General features: G+C 42.2%; 1 protein-coding gene across 3 annotated transcripts in view; it reads left to right on the forward strand.

Moving 5' to 3' along the window:
• TRAPPC9 (trafficking protein particle complex subunit 9) overlaps window positions 1-25,035 on the forward strand; it is a 660,858-nt gene that overhangs the window by 221,532 nt on the left and 414,291 nt on the right. The window contains exon 20 of one of the 3 annotated variants that reach the window (XM_075920072.1): window positions 11,317-13,064. The exons of the other annotated variants lie outside the window; for them this stretch is intronic. Coding sequence (XP_075776187.1) covers window positions 11,317-11,332 — 16 coding nt within the window. The 3' untranslated portion in view covers window positions 11,333-13,064. Of the gene's footprint in view, window positions 1-11,316; window positions 13,065-25,035 lie in introns of those variants that run through there. 3 annotated transcript variants of the gene reach the window in all.

Genomic DNA, 25,035 nt, shown 5'->3' on the forward strand with positions numbered 1-25,035 from the left:
GCAAAAATGTCTAGCCTGCGAGCTGCTTATCACCCACTCCTGTTCTAGAGCTATCTGTACTTAAGGATATGCACTCTTTTTTCTGTTGGGAAGTACTGTAACTAGTTAATGAATGAAGGAAAGATGATTGCCTTGAGTTGATGCCAGTTATGCATGTTTTAATGCCCAAAGATTTTATTGAGGCTGACAGTTCCACACCAATGTTCTCTCTAACATTTTTTTTATCCTTAGGAGGGTTGAATTTTCTTTTGGACGCATTGAAATTTCTTCTTTGCAACACCAATATTGAGGTAGTGTGTGGATGTGCACCACCAATACACCCCCCCCACACACACATAAAAAGGTATTTAACAAGGCACAATGTTTACAATAATTAATATGAAATTAATAAAAAGAAAATTAATGCTACCCTTGGAGTACATGTACCCTTTTTTAACAACTCAAGCTAGTAAACACACCAAAATACATATTATCCACATAGCTCAGCTTTAAGATACTAAACAAATCTGAGTCAACAAGAAATAGAAATAGTATTTGCAAGGAGAGCATGACTAATACAATATTTACTGACACTGGAAAGGAGAGCAAAAAGTATTCACTAAAGCTTATGCAGTTTTTCGAGCATTGTCCCTGTGGGTGCTCCACCTTTGGTGCGGACAGTGGTATTCACTAAGGCTTACACAGTTTCTCTGGGGAATGTTAGGATCCATGCTCTATAAACATAAAAGTTTCCTGGTTTGAAATGTTCATCTTTTGTGTGTCACCAACTGAAAGAGAAGCAGCCCCAGAACAAATTAACACATGGCTTCAGGGTGTGTAGACAGATTGTGTGTCAAAGAGCTTAGAAATAAAATTTCATCCTACAAAGCAACTAGCATCATTCTTAGTACTTGCTACTTCTGACATAAGAGCCAGAACTCAACCATATAACAAACATCTTGTCTTAATGCAATACAATATAACATGTATTAATTAGTAACACAAGTAAAAATCACTAAGATCAGAGTTTTAGATATTTGCAGCACTCCTAAAAATCTCTGTTAAAAGAATCTCTTCCTTCCTTACTGTAAGCAGTTAACACAGATGTAAACTTTGTGCACAATGGAATCATGCAAATGTCATGGCACCACTCCCTCCCCATGCAACCAGTTTCCCCCTCCAACCCAGAGAGAGAAAACTACAGCAAGTGAATCAGAAGAACACCCCGAACAAACTGCCCCTGCCCCCAAATCACTGCTTAGATGCCACCAACAGCCCCCACCTACCCCTGTACAATCTGCTCCCCCCTGCCCAGCTGCGGACTGGGATAAAATCCTGCTTCTCAGACTAGCAGGCACCAGCAGTCTAGCTGGGAGTCAGGATAAGATCAGCAGAAATTATCCACATCTCCCCCCACTTCACCCCAGAACACAGCACAAACAACCCCCCTTGCCACCTGACTCTAATGCCAGCACCTACCCATCTCCTGTTTTCCGCACCCATCCCATGCAGTTTCACCCCTTACCTCCCTTCCCAGTCCAAGAGGCTTGAGGAGACTCCTGGGTTTCTTCCTCTGCCTCTGCCCCCGCCTCCTTGCAGATGGGACTCTCCAAACTCCCCCCCTCCCAAGCTAGCTAGTTAATTACTTTCTCCCTCCCGCCACTTATTTTCTCCTTGTCTTGTGCTTGCCTGCTCTGGGATCTCCTCAGTTCAAGTACACAACTAGTTCTGTTTAGCTGATGCTTAGAAACACCCCACTCCCCCACTGGTCAGCTGAGCTCACTGCCTATATGGGAGCTTTGAACCTCTGAGCGGCACTCCGAAAATAGCTGTGTGGATGCACAGGTTCGCAACTGACAGGGAACTTAGTTCTACACCACATCCAGTTGATTCTATTCCTAAACACTGATCTCCTCTAAAAAGATCATGATGTTATATTGTAGATTTCCTGCAGCTGCAGACAAAAATACCCCAATCATATTATTTTAGAGTAATTTAAAAAGCAATTTAAATAGCTTTAGTATTAATGGTTGTTCAAGTTTCTTACAAGGAGAAGAGTCATTTAAGATTACTGCTTCAGTACTTTGCCTCATTCTTTAATATTGAAATACATTTTTCTCTCCATTAATTGAGAGGGATAATAACTGCTATGATACTGTATCATTCAGGTCTTTTGATCTGAAGGATAAGTTTGAAAGGTACTGTAGAAAGCTGCTTTATTACAAAATTCCCATTGCCTTATCCTGTGTGTTTCTTTAGAAATAGGTTTGAAATGTTTTCATTCTGTCTTATCTGCTGATGTCACTGTATCATTAGTATATAGGGTATGATTTGAGTCCTAAATTCAACAAAAATAAATACAGTTCTCTGTGTGCTAAACTAATTGGAGTGAACTTTTTGTTTAAACTAGATAAGTGTAACAGCAAATTGCCAAAAGAACCTTCACCACCACCACATTGGAGCACAAAATAAATCCGAGGCCTGATGCAGCAGGAGTATGAATGAGAGAGACAACTTCATTCTTGCACTATGATGCAGAAGTCAGATTTATTTTTTGTCACTAGTCTTGATTCTTTAACTTTGAATGTTTCTGAGCCATTTGCTATGGATAACAGGGCCATTCGATCCAGTTATCTGTGGTGGCTTCTGTTTGTCTGTTCCACTACCACCTTCATTGCCGCTGGTTGGGGCTCTTGACAGGGACTCTTGTGCTGTTAAAGGTACTTGCTAGCCTTCCCTCTCTGCATCTGCTCTGTCCCCCCATGCTATATGAAATTGTTTTGTGCATGCAAATATGATACTTTTGACAAAATACTTCATGTAACCTATTAGTTTTTGTGTCACAGTCTGCTAGATCTGTATCTCTTATGTTGGTGTACGTACCATTCTTGTCCGTAAAGTTAGAAATATGGGACATGGAATGGTTTATGGTTTTGAACATGCAAACGAAAGCCATCAAGGATGTTTCCAATACTGGATAGTCAAGGACTGGATAGTCAAGGACTTGATAACTGCCTAGTTTTGTCTCATAAGTTTGGATAGTGGTTGGTCCTGGAGGGACATGCTGGTATACTAGTTTAACCAGGTAATTTTCCATTGAAGGTGTGTATGTTGGGGGAGAGGAGGTAGAAACAGAGGATTCCTGCCCAAAAGGAAATGTCTGTTTGCTCTGGAAAGCTATCAGTCTCATTGTCTTTAGATAGCAAGACACACCCAAGGAAATAGCCAGGGAGCCAGAGAGAAAAAGATCTTCCATGGCTTGAAAGTTTTGCTGAAATAAGAACATTTTTAGGGTAAGTTTGCAATCATAGAATCATAGAATAATAGGACTGGAAGGGACCTCGAGAGGTCATCGAGTCCAGCCCCCCGCCCTCAAGGCAGGATCAAGCTCCGTCTACACCATCCCTGACAGATGTCTATCTAACCTGTTCTTAAATATCTCCAGAGAGGGAGATTCCACCACCTCCCTTGGCAATTTATTCCAATATTTGACCACCCTGACAGTTAGGAATTTTTTCCTAATGTCCAATCTAAACCTCCCCTGCTGCACTTTAAGCCCATTACTCCTTGTCCTGTCCCCAGAAACCAAGAGGAACAAATTTTCGCCTTCCTCCTTGTGACACCCTTTTAGATATTTGAAAACCGCTATCATGTCCCCCCTTAATCTTCTTTTTTCCAAACTAAACAAGCCCAGTTCATGAAGCCTGGCTTCATAGGTCATGTTCTCTAAACCTTTAATCATTCTTGTCGCTCTTCTCTGTACCCTTTCCAATTTCTCCACATCTTTCTTGAAATGTGGCGCCCAGAACTGGACACAGTACTCCAGCTGAGGCCTAACTAGTGCAGAGTAGAGCGGCAGAATGACTTCACGAGTTTTGCTTACAACACACCTGTTGATACAACCTAGAATCATATTTGCTTTTTTTGCAACAGCATCACACTGTTGACTCATATTCAACTTGTGGTCCACTATGACCCCTAGATCCCTTTCCGCCACGCTCCGTCCTAGACAGTCGCTTCCCATCTTGTATGTATGGAACTGATTGTTCCTTCCTAAGTGGAGCACTTTGCATTTCTCTTTATTAAACCTCATCCTGTTTACCTCTAACCATTTCTCTAACTTGCTAAGGTCATTTTGAATTATGTCCCTATCCTCCAAAGAAGTTGCAACCCCACCCAGTTTGGTATCATCTGCAAACTTAATAAGCGTACTCTCTATCCCAATATCTACATCATTGATGAAGATATTGAACAATACGGGTCCCAAAACAGACCTTTGAGGAACTCCACTTGTTATCCCTTTCCAGCAGGGTTTAGAACCGTTAACAACAACTCTCTGACTACGGTTATCCAGCCAATTATGCACCCACCTTATCGTGGCCCTATCTAAGTTATATTTGCCTAGTTTATCAATAAGAATACAAATACATTTCAATTTGTTAGAACTAGCTATGCTTTTTTAAATTTTAAATCTGTAATTTACTTTACTCTCTCTTCACTTGCAACTTCTTAAATCCTACTGTTTGTACTTAATGCAATTACTTTTATTTACTATAAAGCCCAGTGTAAATAATTGTTACCTGGGGGAGCCATCAGTAGTACATCCTCCTTTCATTGTTAAAGGGGGTTTGCCTGAATGGTTTATTTAGGGTTCTGATCATTTTATGATTGGTTTCCTGAATGTTGTGCCTGAAGTTGCATTCTCCTCAGACTTGAGGTGATTCAGTGTCTGTATTGCTGTCGGCGGTGGCAGTGATCTTAGCTCTATGCCTTGGCTGGGGGAGATCAAGAGATCTGGCCCAGCAGGACAAGATGGTGAGAAGCCACCAAGAGCAAGGAGATGTGTGTCAGTGGGTTTATCAGTACACTGGGAAAGCAGTCTCAATGGGTCTTTTGTGCCCACACTTCGTCAGGTAACGGCCATTCAGTCCATTTACCTGTTCTGGCTTCTGCTTCAGTCTGTCCCTACTATCACCTTCCTTGCCACTGATTGGGGGGCATGGCAGAGACTCTTGTGCTTTTAAAGAGAGTTCATAGCCTTTCCTCTCAGCATCTGTTCTGTCAAAAGCCCCCTCACAGAATCTCACTCCTTTGGTGGAGTGAAATCCCCTGCATGAGGGAACAGCCTTTGTCAAATTTGGTTGATAAGTACTTCTCTTGTCCTTGCACCACAATCACAGGATTTTATCATGCTGGGCACATGATATGGTCCAGTCTGTAGCTCCAGTGAGATCTTCCATAGTGCCTCCTGGTGCTGGCAGATTTGACAGATGTTCCATGATTTGTGTTTCACTGTAATCTTGTGTGTCTGGATTGTTGGAATAGCCCAATTTCCACATACTGACTTTTCACAAGCCAATTCTTGTTCAAAGGGGATTTAAAGATCTCATAGTCAACCAGTCCTTTTCTTCACCTGCATGAACGCAGTGTCAATAGGCATTTTTTACGTCCTTGTTGAGTATTTTATTTTTGTGGACATCACATTTTCAAAGGTATAGCTGTCAATGATTTTTTTTAAGTGGTTCCGTTGCAGCTAGGAAGTATTTCTGTGATTTTAGGTTGCTGACTTCGGTATTGTAGCTATATAGTGAATATCTGATATTGTTGATATTTTGTAATTATTGCAATTTTCTTATGAGTGCTATCTGAACATATGGCAGAGTCTAGCAAGCACATAAAGAATGTTCATATTTATTGGTGTCCTGTTACATAGCAGAATAGATAACTGAAATCACAGAATATATTATTTCCCAACTAATACAGTTTTCTTATCATTTTTTTACTAGTAAATTGAATAAAAATGAAGTCTAGACAGACTTCAGGTTTTTTTGCAACCATGGACATGGTTACAAGTAAAGTAGATTGTAATGGGTTAGCTGTTCGGTCCTCTGAGTAATTACAGCAGCATGGGATGCTAGTCCCCATAAGAGATCCCATCTTGTCCATTGCGCAGGTTAAATAGTATTTCCTCAAGCACTGACAGAAGGAGGATATGGAGTGCAGGAAGGAATCAATCTCTCTCTCATTTCTTGAGTCATAGTATTCTGATTTTAACCGAATGCCCTCATGTGTCTTCAGGCCCCAAATCATTATTACTGTATTCTTAAAATCAATCCTTTTCTCACAACATGCCATAAGTTCAAGAGGGCCCTGAACTATGCAATAACTGAGCTTTCAGATTGCATTAATTCCCAATATATCCTTTAAGAACATTTGCATGAAAGAGCAGCAGTTAATGAACCACTACCAAGTAATGTACATTTTTTTTATGGGACTCTTTCATTGAGAATTATTTTTGGAGGTGCAGGAAATGTTCTACCAGGTATTGTGAAAACAAAGTATTTAATCGGTGTTCAAAAAAGTTATTTGTGGTAATGAATTCTGCAGCCTCATTATATGCTGAATAAGAAGTGTTTCTTTTTATTGGCTTAAATGTGATACCTCTACTGTGTTCTCAGACTTGTATTATGAGAGGGTTACAAGGCACCTGATCAACTATTCTGTACCATACATTATTCTTTATACTTGCATCACCATGTTCTCTCCTGTTTTTTTGCTCTTTATACCAAACTGTTCCAATATGTATGTCTTTCTCCAAAAGAAGAGTTTCAGGACCCCTTCTATTTCTTGTTTCTCTTTTGAGATAGAAAGCACTGTATATGAGACAATAATATTGACTTTATAGTGACTAGATAATATTTTCATTATTGTCTTCTGTTCCAGTTTTTATGCATTCTAACGTTTTTGTCTTACTAACTTTGCATTGAACAGATTACACCCAGGTAATTTTCCTTGGAGGTTACAGTTAATTTAGAACCCAACAATGTGTATCAGTTTGATCTAGCCGTGGGCTGCAACTCAAAATATAATGGCTTGTAAAATATGTTGCAGGTGGTATAGAATGGGAGACAGAATCTGACACTTAGAAACAAACAAACAAAAAGAATTTAAGGAAAAACATACAGAAAAAGGATATCTGCTTAATAAAGGAATTTTATGTACACTGTGGCTGTGTCTACATTGGCGTGATCTTGCTGCCTGTCCACACTGGCTGCGAGTTCTTGCGCAAGAACACAGACGTTCTAATGTATGAAATCAGTGCTTCTTGTGCAAGAACTCTGATGCTCCCGCTCAGGAATAAGCCCTCTTGCGCAACTGTTCTTGCGCAAGAGGCCAGCGTAGACAGGCAACATGAATTTCTTACGCAAGAAAGCCCTATGGTTAAAATGGCCATCAGAGCTTTCTTGCACAAGAGAACATCTACACTGGCATGGATGCTCTTGTGCAAAAGCACATCTCTTGCGCAAACGCACATGCCAGTGTAGACGCTCTCTTCTGGAAGAGTTTTTGCACAATAACTCTTCTGCAAAAGAGTTCTTGCGCAAGATCATGCCAGTGTAGACGTAGCCTAAGTGTTTATAACTATATTTTAGCAATTGTTAACTGCAGTTAAAATGCTGATTGAAAATATGAATCTGGACATCACCAGATCAGATGTGTTTTATACCTGTGGCATATTGTCTCAGGGTGCTTTCAGCGTACTTACAGGTTCGTTGCTCCATGGAGCCCACTTTTGTTTAGACTGCACAAAAGAGCGATGAATAGTTCCATTCTTTTGCTGATGGAATCTGCTGTAATTTAGGAATCTCAGAGGCATTCAGGATATCTGATTTACTAAAATGTCATTAGGTCCCGCAGAACCATTTACTCTTGGATATTATGAAGGCTGGAATTAATGATGGTGGAAAGGGAACCATAACAGACAGAGAGGATATATAGAAGAATGCAAAGGCATTAAACTTCATTGCAGGAGGAATAACAGGTAGTTCAAAATAGGGCTTTATTTCGAACACCCGTTGCACTGCTGCATGTAGATGCAGGCAGTTATTCCGGGCTTGTAAATTAAAAAAAAAAAAAAAAAAAAAAAAAAGAGTGCCCGGATGGGAAGATGCAAATCAAGTATGGGATATTTAAGTTCTGGGCTTGATTTGCAATTCCAAATGCCTACATTTGCAGCCCTATTCAGAAATAGGCTGCAAGTGTAGACATACTTTCTATCAGATCTTTTATGGTATTACCTCCAGGAGCTGACTTGCTCTTCTCCCACCCCTCTCCCAATTCCTTGGTTGTTGATGCAGTTAACCAAAGAGGAAAGCAAAATGCTGCCAGAATCTCTTCTTTATGATAAGGAGTGGAAACACTTGGACTTGATGGGCAGGAAAGCATACTCCTCAGCATCCCTATGCTAAGGATTGCAAATTACACTGCACTCTTAGCAAAATAACTGCTCAAACATGTATGTGTATATCACAATTTACTGAGAGTCTCCCTGATACAAAAAGAGAGCCGATTCAGGGCCAACATAAATTAAGGAGCTCTAATATCTTGCAGTGCTCTGCAAGTGGCCTTGGATGCCTCTAACACTGCATCCTTCAGTAATGCTATGGCCCCGGTGATGAGGAGAGCCTCCTGGCTCCACCCATCTGACTTTACTCATGAGGTGCAGACAACAGTGGAGGATTCCCCATTTTAAGGCTTGAAAGTCTTTGCATTACACCATTGATGCTTCCCTGCACATGCTAAAAGATGTGCATGTTACTCTCAAGATGGTAGGCATTCATGTCCCTGCAGTGAAAAGGAAGCAAGAGAAATATTTTACTCAGAAATACAGGCCCATCCCATTTAATTGACCTTTAACCACAGAGACAATATGAGCTCAGATGTAAGCACTGACAGACCAGGTGCAGGCAGTGCACCAACCAACCCTCAACCTCCCAAACATCAACTTCAAGGCAAACATTTTCAAGTTCAGATTGAGGGCATAACTCAAGTTATTCTAAGGCAGCTGGACACATTCCCCATATTCCGCAGCTTTCTATCACCTTTCTACCTGCAATGGTCCTCTATTACTATGGACAGATAGGTATTGGACATTATCAAGAATGGTTACTGCATCTCTTTTTCACTTATTCCGTCTAACCACCCTTCTCCCTTCAGGGACCCATCTCACAAGACCATCCTCATCCAGGAGCTGAACCATCTACAAAAATTGGGAGCAATGGAACCCTTGCCTCAAGGTCACAAGGGCAAAGGGTTCTCCTCTCACTGTTTCCTCACAATGAGGAAGACTGGAGGATGGAGACCAATTCGCGACTTAAGAAAGCTCAACCATTACATATGGCCACAGTGCTTCAAGATGGTCATCCTATCCACAGTAATCCCTGCCTTAGACAAAGGAGACTAGTTATTGACCCTTGACCTCCAGGTCACCTAGCACATAGGAAGTACCTCCAATTCGCAGTAAATAATGTACACTTCCAATACACCGTGCTACCTTTTGGACTCTCCAAGTTTCCAAGGGTGTTCTCCAAAGTACTTGCAGTCGTGGCTGTCCACTTCCGCAGACAGAGAGTCATGATATTCCCGTACTTCAACTTTCAGCTAAGAGCACGTGTCAGAGAGTAGAAGAGGCAGTTAGTCTGACCAGGTAAACATTTCAGAGCCTACTGCTACAGATAAACTTGCAGAAATGCAAACTCCAACCAGCTCAGGAAATAGAGTTCATAGGCGCTCACCTGGACTGTATAGTGACTGTGGCCTCTTTTCCACAGCAGAGGTTTTAGTCCATAAAGGAATTATTTGCAATAGGTCAAAACAACCCCCAGGTCACTGCAAAGACATGTCTCCAATTACTGGGCTACATGGCAGCAGCTACTTCCATAGTACAGCATGCCAGATTACATGAGAGGCCCATGCAACTATGGCTGAGAACTGTTTATCAGCCACAATTCCAGTCATGAAAGGCAGGCAGATTCCAACCTCCTTCTGCAAGTGGTCAGCCAGTGGGGTTCCCCAGTAGTGGCCTCATTTGCAACCAATGCCAACAAGAAGTGTCCACAGTACTGTTCTCGTGTGGGCATTGGAATGCACTCCCTGGGGAATGTGTTCACAATGTGGAACACACTACTGCCATATGCGTTCCCTCCAATCTTGATCCTCCATTGAATAATCAAGAAGATAAAGCAGGACTGGGCCACAGTAATTCTGGTTGCTCCTTGTTGGCCCAGTCAGACATGGTATACTTAGCAGCGGCAGATGTCCCCAAGAAAGGCAGGGCGACTTCATTGCTTCTTCTGATACATGAAGGCATCATCCACACCTCCAAACTCTTCACCTTCAGGCATGGTTTCTCACTGGTTCACCTAAGTAAAGATGACATTCCCTGATCAGGTCATACAAATGCTTCTTAATAGTTCCAGACTAATGACAAGGGAATCATATCTTTACATGTGGCAAAGATTCTCAGTGTGAACACAATAAAAACAGATAAATCCTCCAACAGCATCCCTTTGATTGAAGAGTACCTAGATCTTAAAAACTTGGGACTATCATTCAGCTCCCTAAAGATTCATCTGGCTGAGATAATGGCCTTTCATCTCCCTATTGACAAGTCTGTTTTTGACCATCCAATCACTGAATGCTTCCTGAAGGGAATTGAAAACATTTACCCACCCACAAAGACCCCAACTTCACCCTGGGAACTCATCTTAGTACTTGTGGCTTTCACCCACAAGCCTTTTGAACCCTTTGCTACCTGTTCCATGCTCCACCTCTCTATGAAGGTGGCTTTCTTAATCACCATTACATCTGTTAGGAAACTAGGGGAACTAGATGCGTTGATGGCAGACCCTCCATTTTACAATATTCCACAAGGACAAAGTCATTCTTCAAGCACCCTCGAATTCTTCCCAAAGGTCCCAACTTCCTTTCATTGCAATGAATCCTTCTAATTAATTGTATTCTTCCCAAAACCCCATGCAGACACCAGGGAAGCTGTATGGCACACATTGGACGTCCGCAGAGTGGTATCCTTCTACTTGGACAGAACTGCCAATTTCTAAACAGAGGCTCTCCAATGGATCATGGACTGTATTATACTGACTTACTGTACCTTTGGGCAGGATCCTCCTCTACAGCTACATGCTCATTCCACAAGAGCAAGGACAATGTATACAGCTTAGCTGAATAACATACCTCTCTCAGATATTTGCAGATCTGCCAGATGGTCCTCCACTCATATGTTTACAAAGCATTGTGCACTTGAAACTTGCCTGTCTCATGACACTCGGTTTGGCCAGAAGATATTAGCTACAGTGCATACCAGTGATCAACCAAAGCTCCCTCTTCCGAGCATGAGTACTGCTTCATAGTCACCTAAGGTTGAGCACCCTCAGGAGTGTCCAACCTTGTTACTCACGTTGTGCAATAAAGGAGGTTCTTTGAGATGGTTGTCCCTGTGGGTGCTCCACCATCCACTCTTTCTCTCCTCTGTTTCAGATCCAGAAAGACCTGAAGGGACGGTTGGCTGCATATGAGGAGTAGCTGCTCCGGTGTGTGCCATCTCCCCCCTGTGCGCAGCCTACCGAGGGCACTGCTATCTATATTCTCTGACTAAAGGCACAGTGGCACTCCAGACACTTAAGCTGGAGCACCCTAAGGACAACCATCTCAAAGAACCTCTATTAGCCCTCTCTTCCTAAACTACTGCAGCAGATGCAGTTTGCCAGGTCATCTGTTTTCTTCCTGAATGATTCTTCCTTATTCTTTCTCCTGCATAACATTCAGTGTTTTTGATGGTTTGTTTTCATTTAGCTACACATTGAAATATGTCAACACTGCAGAATAAGTGTCATAATGTTATTAATTCAGTTCGCACTCAGTATAATAGAATCATCCCCTTGGTGTTATGCTCATTTTTCTCAGCGTAAAACACGAATGCATATATATCCATCCTATCCCAAGCAGAAGGCTGCATCTAATTTTCAGGAAAATGGAACAGTTTGGAACAGTTCACAAGGATAATAGGATCTCAGCAAACTATACAACAACTTGGTCTTGAGCTTTGAGGAAGCCAGGACGTTGTTTACTGGGATTCCCCTATTTACTGCAGGTCATATTTCCACATTAATGATGAGGCCAGCTACAGGCCACATTGTATAACTCCATGGGCTATATTTGGCCCATGCACAGTACTTGGCATAGTCTGCCCAAAATTAGTGTAATAAAGCACTATTTATGTGGCTCCTGTGATAAGGAATTAATCACATTAAATTGAGAAATCAAGTAATTTTGTTTAAAATGATGTCCTAATCCTATATCTCATTTGAATTCTAGCTCCTGGGAATTAGGCGTGAGACACGTGTGACAGTGGTGTGCAGAAGAGAGCATAGCCACCCAGTTACCAAAATCTATATGTACTACCTGTTTTATCCCTGTTGTATCATAAGCTGCTAAGTGTTTTGACTATAAACTATATTCTCTTGAACTATTACACTAACTTTGTTTTTAGGAAAAGGAAGATGTCTATATTTCATAACTGATCTTTAAACACGGACACAACTGCTTTGTTTGGATTGACTAGGGTGATTAAACGCCATCTACTGATGTCATTACTTATAATGATGTGTACAAGGCCATATGTGTGTGTAATAGTTTTCAAACAAGTTCTGTGGTGCAACTTATAGCCACTATTACTTCCTTTTTTTAAAAATTATTTTTAAGGAAGATATCCACTCATTGGTGTGCAACTCTTTATCTTGTCCTGAGCATAAGGCCACATGGGTCAAGATGAAGCCATGCATGCTGAAATCTTGTGGGCTTCATCTTTGTAGTAATGATGAGGGTAGCAACAACTTACTGCAGTTTGTACAAACCAGGCATGTCCCTGGGCTCTTGGCAAGACACCAAGGCAGCACCTACTTGGGCAAAGTTTGAGAATACTAAGGTATATGAATAGTCAGCTGCTTATGCTGCATTTAGGAACAGTGCAATGAGGAGAAGGTACAGTAATACACAACTTCTCATTTTTCAGTGGAGTTATGATGTTTCCCAGTGAATTATTTAGTTTCTGTCATTCCAAAGGTGCGATACTGAATTCATGCAATTTTGTCATTGGAGAAAAGTGCTCTTGGTGGCAGTGATGGTCCAGATTTGTCTTTTGCAACTGAGAATGAAAAAGAAAAATGAGATACATCAAATTTCTTAACAATTTTTGATTTACACTGAATGTTGGTGTGTGTGTGTGTGTAGATGGATGGATAAAATGTTGCTGGTAAAAGTATTACAAATTGGTAATTTATATGCTGTGGAAATGCTGAAATGCTTATGTAATAAAGCATTATTGTAAATACATAAAAATAATCATCTTATTATTGTAATGCTCAAATTGAAAATCGTTCTTGATTTTTAACTTTTTTGTCTGTACACATTCCTAAAACACTGCCTCTTTTACCTGCTTTACTGTTCTTGTAGTCTGAGCTAAATCCTATTTTGCAGAAAGTATGTGAAGTGTGGTGATGCGTGGTAGGTATGATGTGAATACGCTTTAAATAAAACTTAGTTTAAGCTATTAGCAATTAAACTGTAATTCTAAGGATGGAAGGTGGAGAGATTATAGAAACTAAGAACAACATGCATTTTAAAGATTCTTTTATAGCAGCTTATTTTCCAGCTACTACTTGAAATAGAAGGGCAGAAAGAAGAAAACACTGTTGCTTTAAATAGACCATCAGGTTACCACAGCATCTGGCTTCTTGTGTGACAGATACTGCATTTCTCATTAATGGTACCTTGCAAGTGTCTGCTGTTGCCATAGTAACTATCTCTGTGCCTTACACCTTAAATTTATCCCGACAAAGGTTATTGTTGCAACTGCTACTAATTGGGATTTTGTTCATGTTGCTATTTTTAACTTGCTTTTAAAAGTTATACACGTTAAATGGAATGCATTGGCAGAATGGTTGTAAGAAAATGTTTTCCAAGGTAGAACTAATTGTCTGAAAACTAAAATGTCTATTTTGTTTTGTGGTTGGCCAGAATAATGTAAGTTGTAAATTGTATAAGTTAAAATTATCTGCTCTCCATTTAAAAATTTGTCATATATTAAAAAGAAGCTTAAAGATGTGGCATAAGAAATGTGAGGAACAAAATGGGTAGGGTTGGAGAAGAAAAGACAGATGTAACATCATTAGGCTTGTGGTTGCTCAGTGAAGATTAGAACACAGCACGTTAGAGCAAAACATTCTTTTAAAAGTAAGATGATGGCTTCATCAACTACAGTAGTTCTTTCTAGGTGTGATGGGAAAAGTGAGTTTTAGCAGAGATTCACCTTTCAGGAATGGGCCCCAGAAAAGGGGGAAGAGGAGATGGTAGCTGTGTATAGCAGCTCATGAATCGCAATTCATGTGTAGGGGGCAACATGAAAATAAAGTTGTAAGTGAAGTGAAAAATGAGAGGGGATAAGTTGGTCATCTTTGTCACAATGAAAGGATGCGTTAGTGGAATCTAGTTACATTATCTGACATTTCATGTCGCTAGAAATTTGGTAAGATGTTACACCTCTTCCCTTTTCATGTTATAGAAAACAATTGAATTCCAGGCATTTCCCATTTTCCTGCCACAGCCAAACCATGACCTTGCTTTAAATTGGGAGAAGAGGAAGTTGCATATGAAATTTGATGACCTTCATTCTTACTGCTTCTTGAACAAACATTCACTAAAATAAACACATGCATGCATGCATGGCATTCTCCAGGTCCTTCAGGGCAGGAGGCAGGATCTTGAAGATTTTGGGGGAGGGCAGTGAAGGAGGCTGTGTGCTTGGGGCAAGGCTGGGCAAAAGAGCCCAGGGCCCGAATCCAGTCTGCCAAGCCACTGGATCTGGCTCATGTTCCACTCTGTCAGGACCCTCAAGCACACAGCTGAGAGAGTTTAAAGAGCAGTCCATGTAGCTCTCTGCTCTGCAGAGAGGTGGAGGCTTTGTGTCTCCCCACCCCCAGGCCAGTTCTCAACTCCTGTTGGTTGGAAACAACCAGCCAATAGGAACTGATGCCAGCCAATGTCTCTGCTCCTATTGGCTGGAAGCAAGCAGCCAATAGGAGCTGAGAGATTGGCCTGGGGAATTGGGGGCAATGCTAGCCTCTTCCCCCTCCCGGAGCTGAGAGCCACATGGAGAGAGCAGGCTACATTTTTCAAATGGTCTGGGGCTGGAGAAGGCAGGAGCCTCAGTCTGTCTTGGCGGTGCTGCAGGTCTGCTGTCTGGGAGATTTTTAGGTAAGTGCCTCCCAGCCAAAGGCTGCCTCTGCCCCTGCCCCTTCTACACTTCAATTCCCTCCCCAGGTCACCAGACAAACTCTCTGCAGTCTGTACCCCCTTTTTCCCTTCTCCCAGGTCACAATTCCCTCCTAGACTTTGCACCCCATCCTGGAGCCCCTCCCCCAGACCAGAATCCTCTGTTGCACTCATACGCCTTTATCCTACACTCCAATCCCTTGACCCAGGTCACAACCCCCTTCTTTGCCCAAACTCCCTCTCAGATCTCACACCCCAACTCTATCTTAGACCCCACATCTCTTCTACAGAAAAGGGCAGCCCATGACCTCTTTCCAAAATCTTGGAGTGGACCCCCACCATAAGTTATTGCTCACCCCAGCATTGGGGTGTGTGAGAGTAAGAGGCTTAGGAAAGGGTGGGAGGTCCTGTCCTGCACACGCCTTTCCTTTCCCCTTAAAGTCCCCTGTTTGTCAGAGGTATTTCTGTCCCGACTGACGGGATGGCTTCTGTTTCCATATGGTTATCAGGTTAACATTTATTCTTCTTTGAGTAGTGTCCCCGTGGGTGCTCCACTTTAGGTAAAGGGTCACCCTGAGCTGCAGATTGGAGCCTTGCAAAGCAGTTTCCCCTATTCAGCCACGCATGCTTATGAGGCGTCTCGAGCCCTTCCCGCCTCTTGCAGCACGCGGTTCAATCTCCTCCCTTTTAGTTCCTCTTCAACCGCCCTCGTCAGTGGACGGAGTGAGCAGGAGCTCCCTCTCATTCAGACTGCCTTCCTCTTACTTAGCTTTAGTCAGTTGTTCCCACTTTTTACTCCCAAGTTAGTTTCCCTCGTTTTCTCAGAAAACAAACAAAAAACCAAAACAAACAAGTTATAAGAAGAAAATTAATAAAACTCCCTCTTCAGGGGACTGAACTCACTTCAGAGTGAAGCCCCGGACTGGGGCTCTCCCGGCTGTTTAACTGAAGAAAACAAATACAAAAAAATTAAAATAAAATAAACCAGAAGAAAAGGACAATAACAACAGACAGAAACACATAAAACAAGGAGAATAAACACCAGAATAAGGAAAAGGAAGAGAAAACTCCCTGGCTATGTCTGCCTCAGCGGGCTTTAAAAAATGTAACCAGCCACGAGCCTATGCCGGCTTCAGACGGCCATTCAAAATGTATTCGCTGTTTGGGGGAAACCCATTCACCCCACAGCTGTACACACGGCTCTTCTCTCATGGCGACAGCTCGAAAAGACAGAGAGCTCCGCCTGAGAGTGATTCTCTTGGAAAAGTCTCTACAGCCCACGAACAGGGGTCAGTGCGGCAAGAGCCCCCTCCGCCACCCAAAACTGCCCACAACAGGAGAGCCTCACCATCCCGCTCTCTGTTGGCTTTCTCCTTCTCCAATAACAAGGGAGAGGTACAAGAAGCGATGAGGACACCTGCTACTAAAGCAGCGGGAAGATCCTCTCACCCCGCACCAGGATCGTTGTACGTTGCCACAGAGCCGTGCCGGGAATGCTCCAAGCAGCTGCCTCCACAGGAGAAGCTGGCGCTGCTTCAAACCACGGTGCCACTTCCAGCCTTGGCACCACTAAACGCTGCGGCGCCGCCTAAAGTCTCTTAAAGCCACAGCGCTGCACCTGAAAAAGCCTCACACAGCTAAGCCAGCACCGGCTACAGATGCTCACCGGGACCTTACATCAGCACTGTTAGCATACATTGATACACAGCCAGATGAGGCTGCTGCAGAACAGCCCCAGGATCCGTCTGACACTAACAGCAGGCAGCACCACCTATACCTGCCTCCTCCTGATTACTCACCTGGAAGGTCTATCTCAAGACAGTCCCCTCCCAGGTCTATATCACCAGTGTCCCTTCAAGAGCCTCCCCTGCCCGATGATGACCGGCACATGGTGTACTCATGGCATGCATCGCCTAGGAGGTCTTGTTCCTACCACTACAGGGCTGCACCACAACAAACCCCATGGCACCCGTACTGGCCTTATCCCCCAAAGTCGGGGCCCACACAGATGTTGGTCCTCCGTCCACTCCACACCATCCCGGAGAAGCTTGCCTCAGCCACAGCCCCTACCTCCTGCAAGTCATTCAGAGGAGGAGGAACGAATTTCAGACAATGAATCAGACATTCATTCAATAAACATCACACACTCTTATAATCTCAGTGTGCAACCGGACGACGCGGTCATACCATCAGACACTGTAGCGATTGATGACCTGAAACAGTTTCAAGTACTTTCAAGAGGGTAGCGACAAGTCAATACGTCTCCTTGCAAGAAGTGCAAAAGAAACAATACCAACTACTAAAGAACATACATCCTACATTACACAGCAAGATTGCCCTACCAATAGATGAGGCAATCATGGAAACTTCGGAGGACTTGTAGAAGACACCCGCATCCATTCAAGCAACTAATGAAAAAATTGACAAAGTACTCTGTTCCATCAAAAGACAATGACTTTCTGTTCACACATCCACAGCCTAACTCCCTAGTCTTGGACTCAGCACAACAATGAGCGAAGCTCCCGCAATACAAGATGGGCAATGCGGACAAAGACCACAAAAAGCTGGACTTGTTGGGCAAGAAAATATACCTCCCCAAGTCCAAAAGAGCCATCTTGAAAGCAATAGTCCACGAGGGCCATATGATCACCCGCACCACTCTTCAAACTGCAATGGATGTTGCTGACACCGCAGTCAGAGTAACAGCTATGGCGGTAGTGATGCGTAGAGCTTCCTGGTTTCAGTCATCCGGAGTTCCCCACGAACTCCAGCCCAAAGTAGAAGACTTACCATTTGACAAGCTAAAGTTGTTTGCAGCTACTACAGACGAAATGTTCCATAACATCAAAAATTCTAAGACCACACTTCGCACGTTGGGCATGTACACGCCGCCCTACAAACGCAGATGATACTCTCCATGTAACACATACAACAGATATTGATACAGGCAATACAATTGAACACAGAGGCCCTATGAGGACACCAGACCAAGGCAACGAGCTCCCAGAAGGCGCCCCAACCAGGGCTGCCCACCAGCTACCCAACACTCCAAGCAGCAAATTTGAAGATGTGGTCGAGGGTCTGCAAGACCTCCCTTACATTCTAGCACCAATTCAACATGGCCACCTATTTACCCACCGTTTGCGGCCATTCCTTCCACAATGGGAATCTATAACATCAGACCGCTGGGTTCTAGAGATAATTCAAGTAGGCTATACCATCCCATTTACTGCTATTCCACCTACCCTTCCCCTTACCCCTTCCCTCTTCAGGGACCACTCTCACGAGACCCTACTAAAACAAGAGATCCATCGGTTCCTCGCAGAGACATAGAAGGGGTACCTGAAGAATGCCACGGGGAATGGTTTTACTTGAACTGTTTCCTGACAGAGAAAAAGAAAACAGGGATTGGAGGCCTATATTAGACCTCCGCAAGCTGAAGAAGTTTCTCAAGAAGCAACATTTCAAGATGGTCACACTTACAACAATCATTCCTGTGCTAGATCAAGAGGACTGATTCGCAGCCCTCAACCTGCAAGATGCGTACTTTCACATAACTATCCATCTAGCTCCCCGGCGCTACCTTTGCTTTCCACTTGGCCCAGAACACTTCCAATACAAAGTTTTTCCTTTCGGCCTCTCATCGGCCCAGAGAGTATTTTCAAAGGTACTAGCAGTCGTGGCCACATACCTCAGATGACAGAATGTCATCATATTCCCCTACCTAGACGACTGCCTTATAAAGGGGTCATCACGGGAAGAAACTGCCTCTGATACATACAACCATAGTCCTCCTCAATCGTCTAGGCCTTCTAATCAACAATCACAAATCCCCGCGGGTGCTCCACAACCCTCCCTTCCTCCCCTCTGCTCGGAGTCTGTTACTCGGGCGGAGACGAGGAATTAAAAGGGAGGGGGTTGAGCCGCGCACTGCAAGAGGCAGAAAGGGCTCGAGACGTCTCATGAGCATGCGCGGCTCAACCGGCTAAACTGCTTTGCAAGACTCCGATCTGTGGCTCAGGGCAACCCTTCACCTGAAGTGGAGGATCCACGGGGGGGGGGGCACATCTCGAAGAACACTCGTTAGTGCACAAGGTGAGTAGCTCCCTTTTATTTAAAAAGTTTGTATTTTTGCATAGCAGGTTCAGACTAGAATTTCAAGAGTGTGCAGTTTATGGAGAAATTGAAAGACTTAGGCAGATAGTATTGTTAACCACTCTAATTCTCTCTTCATTTTCAAAGAAACCTTGAGAATAGAAAAGTCAGTGTGTGTTGTACTGAATCACTACAGAAATCTGTCAAGAACTGATCAGCCAGTGAGGCCTCACTAATCATCACTGGTCTCACTTATTCTAGCTCTCAAGTCAAGTGTCATATTAAAATTTGGCCAGTGGTGGAACTGAGTTTGATTCCCACCACTCGAACAGAAATACAGTAAGGTTGTGCTTGGCTCGAGGTTAATCAGAAACAGCTATATACTAGGGATATGATAATGTACACATTTAAACTGTTAATTGATGAGCCTGGGCTCATTGGTTAACCTTCACAGTCATGCACGAGGCCTGCCCCTCCTCCTGCAACAGTGGCCACATGGAACAGGCAGTTCTTCTGTTCTTGGGGCTTTTTGAGCATGCTGGGAGAGCAGAAGAGGTAGAACTTCTGGTCAGAGCGGTCCAAAGGGGCAGATGCAAATAGTGTCAAATTTCCGGTAATACTGTGTCTACACTAGTGTAATTTCGACCATGCAAGGTTGGCAATAGCTTTACTTCCAGCAAAAAGCAGGAGTACAGAAATCTGCCTCAGCAGCTCCTAAGGGTTACGCAACAGGTGTAGTAGTGTGTTGTACTTAACTATTTAGTTATTGTAAAACCGTGATAAAGATACATGTGTTCAGATTGTGTAATGATTAGATAATAGAAATTAAGAAATTGAAAAGATCTGTTTCGTTCATTTTGGCCGTTGCCTGTGAGCCTGTCATTTTGGCCGTTGCCTGTGAGCAAGATTGTTCCCTGTCTTATTGCTTTGTTCAGTCTGTTTTTTAATGGCTTGCTTTGATATTCCTTTTACAGTGGTACAGTTGTATATGACCACAGTTAAAACATGAGAAAAAGTACACTATGTATTTAGTAATGTGTGTATTAAATTAGTAGTATAGGTTGGACCTCCCTGGTCCGGCATACTCGGCACCTGAGTGGTCCCGGATGAGGGATTTTGCCAGACTGGGGGAGGTCATTTTTGGATGCCTCACACTGGCCCCCCTGGCCTGGACACAGGCCTCACAACTGGCTCCCCACCTCCTGCTGCTCTGCTGGATAGCCATTGCTGCTGGGGCTCCAGGTAGCTGCACATACTGTGCAGTGGGACTCCCTGGGCAGCCACATGCATTGTGTGTCAGGGCTCCCAGCCCACACGGTGGGCAGCCCAGCCATTAACTCCCTGTGGGCAGCCCACTGTCCTGCTGGCCTCACAGGGATCCTTACCGCTGGTCCTCCACTGGGACTCTCTGGTACTGCAACATCCATGCCAGACCATTGATGATGCTGGACCAGAGAATCCCAGTTAAGAGAGTTTCAACCTGTATGGTGATATATTTATTATATCTTCCCCACTGTCCCTTTTCAGTTGCCATAATGTAGGCTGTAGCAGGTATTGGATTCTTCAGAATTTTCTTGGAGCAATTTCTCCTGTTTTCCTAGTTTTATGCTTGTTTACAGGAAGACAAGGAATTCAGTAAAGTAGATTTTTTTCCCCCCTTGCATCTGTGGCTAATTTAATTTAAAAGGACTCAAAGGGTGTAGCTTTTAAAATTTCACTTGCATGACAATTTACCAATTCAGATAAGCAGTGTTAGTACTTGAGGCTCAAAATTTAGCTTTGGTAAAAATGACACCTTTCAAAATTTGGTCTCAATCCTGCAAAGATCCTGATTGAGTTTATGCACTGTGAAAGGTCCAATGAATTCAGTAGGGATGCAATGCTTAAATGTAAGCATATGCATAAATCTGCAGAGTCAGGACCTTTAGTTGTAGTTAGTAATAATCACATATAAGTTTCCTGGACTTTTAAGTAAATCCTCTCTTTACATGATTATAAAAAGTGCCCTGTAACATTTTCACTAAGTTCCTAGATTGATCTGGCTCCTGTTTCCACTTCCCTTGTGTCAGAGTTGGGCTCTTTATCTCTGAAGGTTCACAACAATAAGTGTTTCCAAAATCAATAATTCCATCTTAATGAAAATAAAACATTTGTGCAGGGAATAATGTCAAGATGAAATGAAAGCTGTAAATAAAATAAGTAGGCTAAAACTGTGATAAGCATAGAATGTGAGAGAGAGTACCCAATTATATAATTTATATGTGATCTAGTCACTTAACCATAGCATGCAGTCCTGTGCCTAACATCTATAATGTATTTCTTTTTAAAGACCTGAGAAATGCCTCATTCAAGGCATCGAAAATCTTCAATACCCATGTCTTGAATCCTAGCATTTTTTCTCCAGTTCTTCCTCAGCATCACCCAGATTTGATTCCAGGATTAGCATCTTCGTTAGCTTCTCTGTCTCTTGATTCCTTTATGTACGGTAATACACAAACACAATTGTATGTCTGAAGTTGGAACCTGTATAATTTCATCATACTTTCTGTGTGTCATTTCACCTTCCTAATCAGCATTTGGGTACATTGGAATAATATATGTTGGTTGTTCAGTTAAAAATATTATTTTGTTTGTCTCTTAGTGGATGGGAAATCTATTATAAGACATTAATTCTAGCTATTAATATACTTGTAATTTTTGAAAGGCAGCCACCTTTGAGTGTTGTCTGATCACTGAAAGGAAAAGTTAATACAGATTGACCCTCTAAAATAAACATAATATGATGAATATGTTTTATCAAATTTTAAAATGCATTTCAAATACTTAATCACTATGACACTAGAAAAATTAGCATTATTCCCCCACATTTGTGGCTCGCTGTGAATTGGTATGCTGTAACATTGTGGGCATACTTTAAATAAAATCTTTAATTCTAAAAGCAGGATCTGAGGGTTAATCAGGAGACTTGATAATTGTGGAGTGCTGATTGCTCTCAAAATGCAGGTGGAAAGGAGGTTGCGGCTGGCACTGGTGCATGGACTGTGAGGGTATGCTTGTCTTGGTATTTGAATGAAACTGTACTTGTATGTTTATTACATTTTAAATATTTATTTCTTATTCACATATTACTTTTTCTTGTTCCCACATACGAGAGATCCATCCTGTGTGCTCTAGAATGCTCTAGAAATTCAAATACTCTAGAAATTCATTCTTGTTGAGTGTCATGTCACAGCACTGAATGTTTGGAACAAAGATTAGTGAATTACCATGTAATTGCAGTCTCCTTGGCTTCTTTTCAGGATTAGCTGCAGACTTAGGTACCTCTGTCCTTTTAAGTTGCAGGAGATTCAGGGTAAAGTCTCCATGCGCTCTCCTCTAACAGTTTTTTCCTTTATCCCACCTTTGGCCAGCATTCCTGATGGCTTTTTTGACTCTGAGGATAGAAATTAGTGAGTGACTGGGAACAGTCTTTTCCTAAAAGTTAGGATGCTGTCGGGGCATCCTCAGTATCTCTTGATGACATTGCCACCAACTCATATCACCACAAGCCTCTAGTGCTATAGGATCCATTACTCAATCACTGGAGTTTGAGTTCAGTATAGTCCAGAGATATTGCCTCTTTAATGTCTTAGCATCTTGGTTGTTGTGGAGGTTAAGGTTAAAGTAAAATTTCTTTTCTGATTTCCAGAAGGTTAGAACATAACACACATACTGGGTCAATCCAAAGATCCATTTAGCTGAGTTTTCTGTCTTCTGACAGTGGCCAATGCCAGATGCCCCAGAGGGAATGAATAGAACAGATAATCATTAAGTGATCCCATACAGACAAACAGAGGCTAGGAACACCATTCTTACCCATCCTGGCCTATCCTCTATGAATTTATCTAGTTATTTTTTTGAACTCTGTTAAAGTCCTGGTCTTCACAATATCGTCTGGCGAGGAGTTCCACAGGTTGACTATGTGTTGTGTGAAGAAATACTTTTTTTTTTGTTTTAAACCTGCTACCTATTAATTTCATTTGGCGACCCTTAGTTATGTTGTGGGAAGGAACAAATAACTCTTCCTTTTTATTCAAAGCTCTTCACTGTCTGCTTTGGTCTTAACTATCTCGGGCAGTTTAGTATAATCTGCAAATTTTGCCAGCTCACTATTTACCCTTTCTCCAGATCATTTATAAATAGGCTGAATAGGATTGGTCCCAGGACAGATGTTTGGGGGACACCACTAGTTACCACTCTCCATTCTGAAAACTTGCCATTTATTCTTACCCTTTGTTTCCTGTCTTTTAACCAGTTATCAATGCATGAAAGGACCTTCCCCTCTTATCCCATGACGACAAACTTTACTTACGAGCCTTTGGTGCGGGACCTCGTCAAAGGCTTTCTGGAAATCTAAGTACATTATATCCGCTGGATCTCTGTTGTCCACATGTTTTTTGACACCCTCAAAGAATTCTAGTAGATTAGTGAGGAATGATTTACTTTTACAGAAGAGACTATGTTGACTTTTCCCCAACAAATTATGTTCATCTATGTGTCTTGACTATTCTGTTGTTTACTATAGTTTCAATCAATTTGCCCATTACTGAAGTTACTTACCGAACTGTAATTGCTAGGATCACCTCTAGAGCACCTTTTGAAAATTGTGTCAAATTAGCTATCTTCTAGTCATTTGGTACAGAAGATAGTTAAAGATAGGTTACAAACCACAGTTAGTAGTTCCTCAATGTCACTTTTAAGTTTTCAGAACTCTTGGGTGAATACCATCTGATCCTTTTGTTTTATAACAGTTTAGTTTATCAATTTGTTCTAAAATGTCCTCTAATGTCAACTCAATCTGGGATAATTCCTCAGATTTGTCACCTAAGAAGAATGGCCCAGGTTTGGGAATCGCCTTAACATGCTCAGGTGTGAAGACCGATGCAAAGAATTAAGTTTCTCTGCAATGACCTTATTATCCTTGAGTACTTCTTCAGCCTCTCATTCGTCCATTTACGCCATCAGTTGTTTAGAAGGCTTCCTGCTTCTGATATACTTAAATTTGCTATTATAGTTTGAATTTTTGCTTGCTGTTCTTTAGATTCCTTTTTGGCCATACTAATTATATTTTTACACTTCATTTGCCAGGTTATGCTCCTTTCTATTTTACTCACTTGGATTTAACTTCCACTTTTTAAACAATGCCTTTTTATTCCTCACAATTGCTTTTACTTCATTTTAAACCATGGTGGCATTTTTTTGGTTCTCTTTCTGTGTTTTTTAATTTGATGTATAAATTTAAGTTGAGTCTCTATTATGGTGTTTTTAAAAGTTTCCATGCAGCTTGCAGGGATTTTACTTTTGACACTGTGCCTTTTAATTTCTGTTTAACTAAGCTGCTCATTTTTGTGCTGTTCCCCTTTCTGAAATTAAATGCCACTATGTTGGGCTGTGATGGTTACTGTATGTGATCCGCAGAACTCCAGCTAAAAAGTTCATCAGCTCGTGTGTGTCTTTTAGGACCTGGAGAAAATGAGGTGTAGAAGTACAGGTGTTTGTTCATAGTCACACAACACATTTGAAGTAGAACCGGGCATAGAAACCTGGTCTCTTGATATCCAGGTCCAGACTCTGTCCGCTAGACCGCATTGTCTGCCTTGGTTTTTGATGTGTTCCATCATCATGGTGTAACTGACGTATTGTTGATACTTGCTAGATAGCTACCCAAATTCTGCTTCCTGCTCACTAAAGGTTTTTGAGAGAAGAAATTTGGTAAAAATGGTTTTTGAGAAAGGTAATACAATAGTAATTTCCTTTATCATCCTTTTGATAACCCTCTTGAACTGCGAAGTA

The sequence above is a fragment of the Pelodiscus sinensis genome, chromosome 2 (genome assembly GCF_049634645.1).
Source record: "Pelodiscus sinensis isolate JC-2024 chromosome 2, ASM4963464v1, whole genome shotgun sequence".
In the NCBI taxonomy this organism is placed as follows: Eukaryota; Metazoa; Chordata; order Testudines; family Trionychidae; genus Pelodiscus; species Pelodiscus sinensis.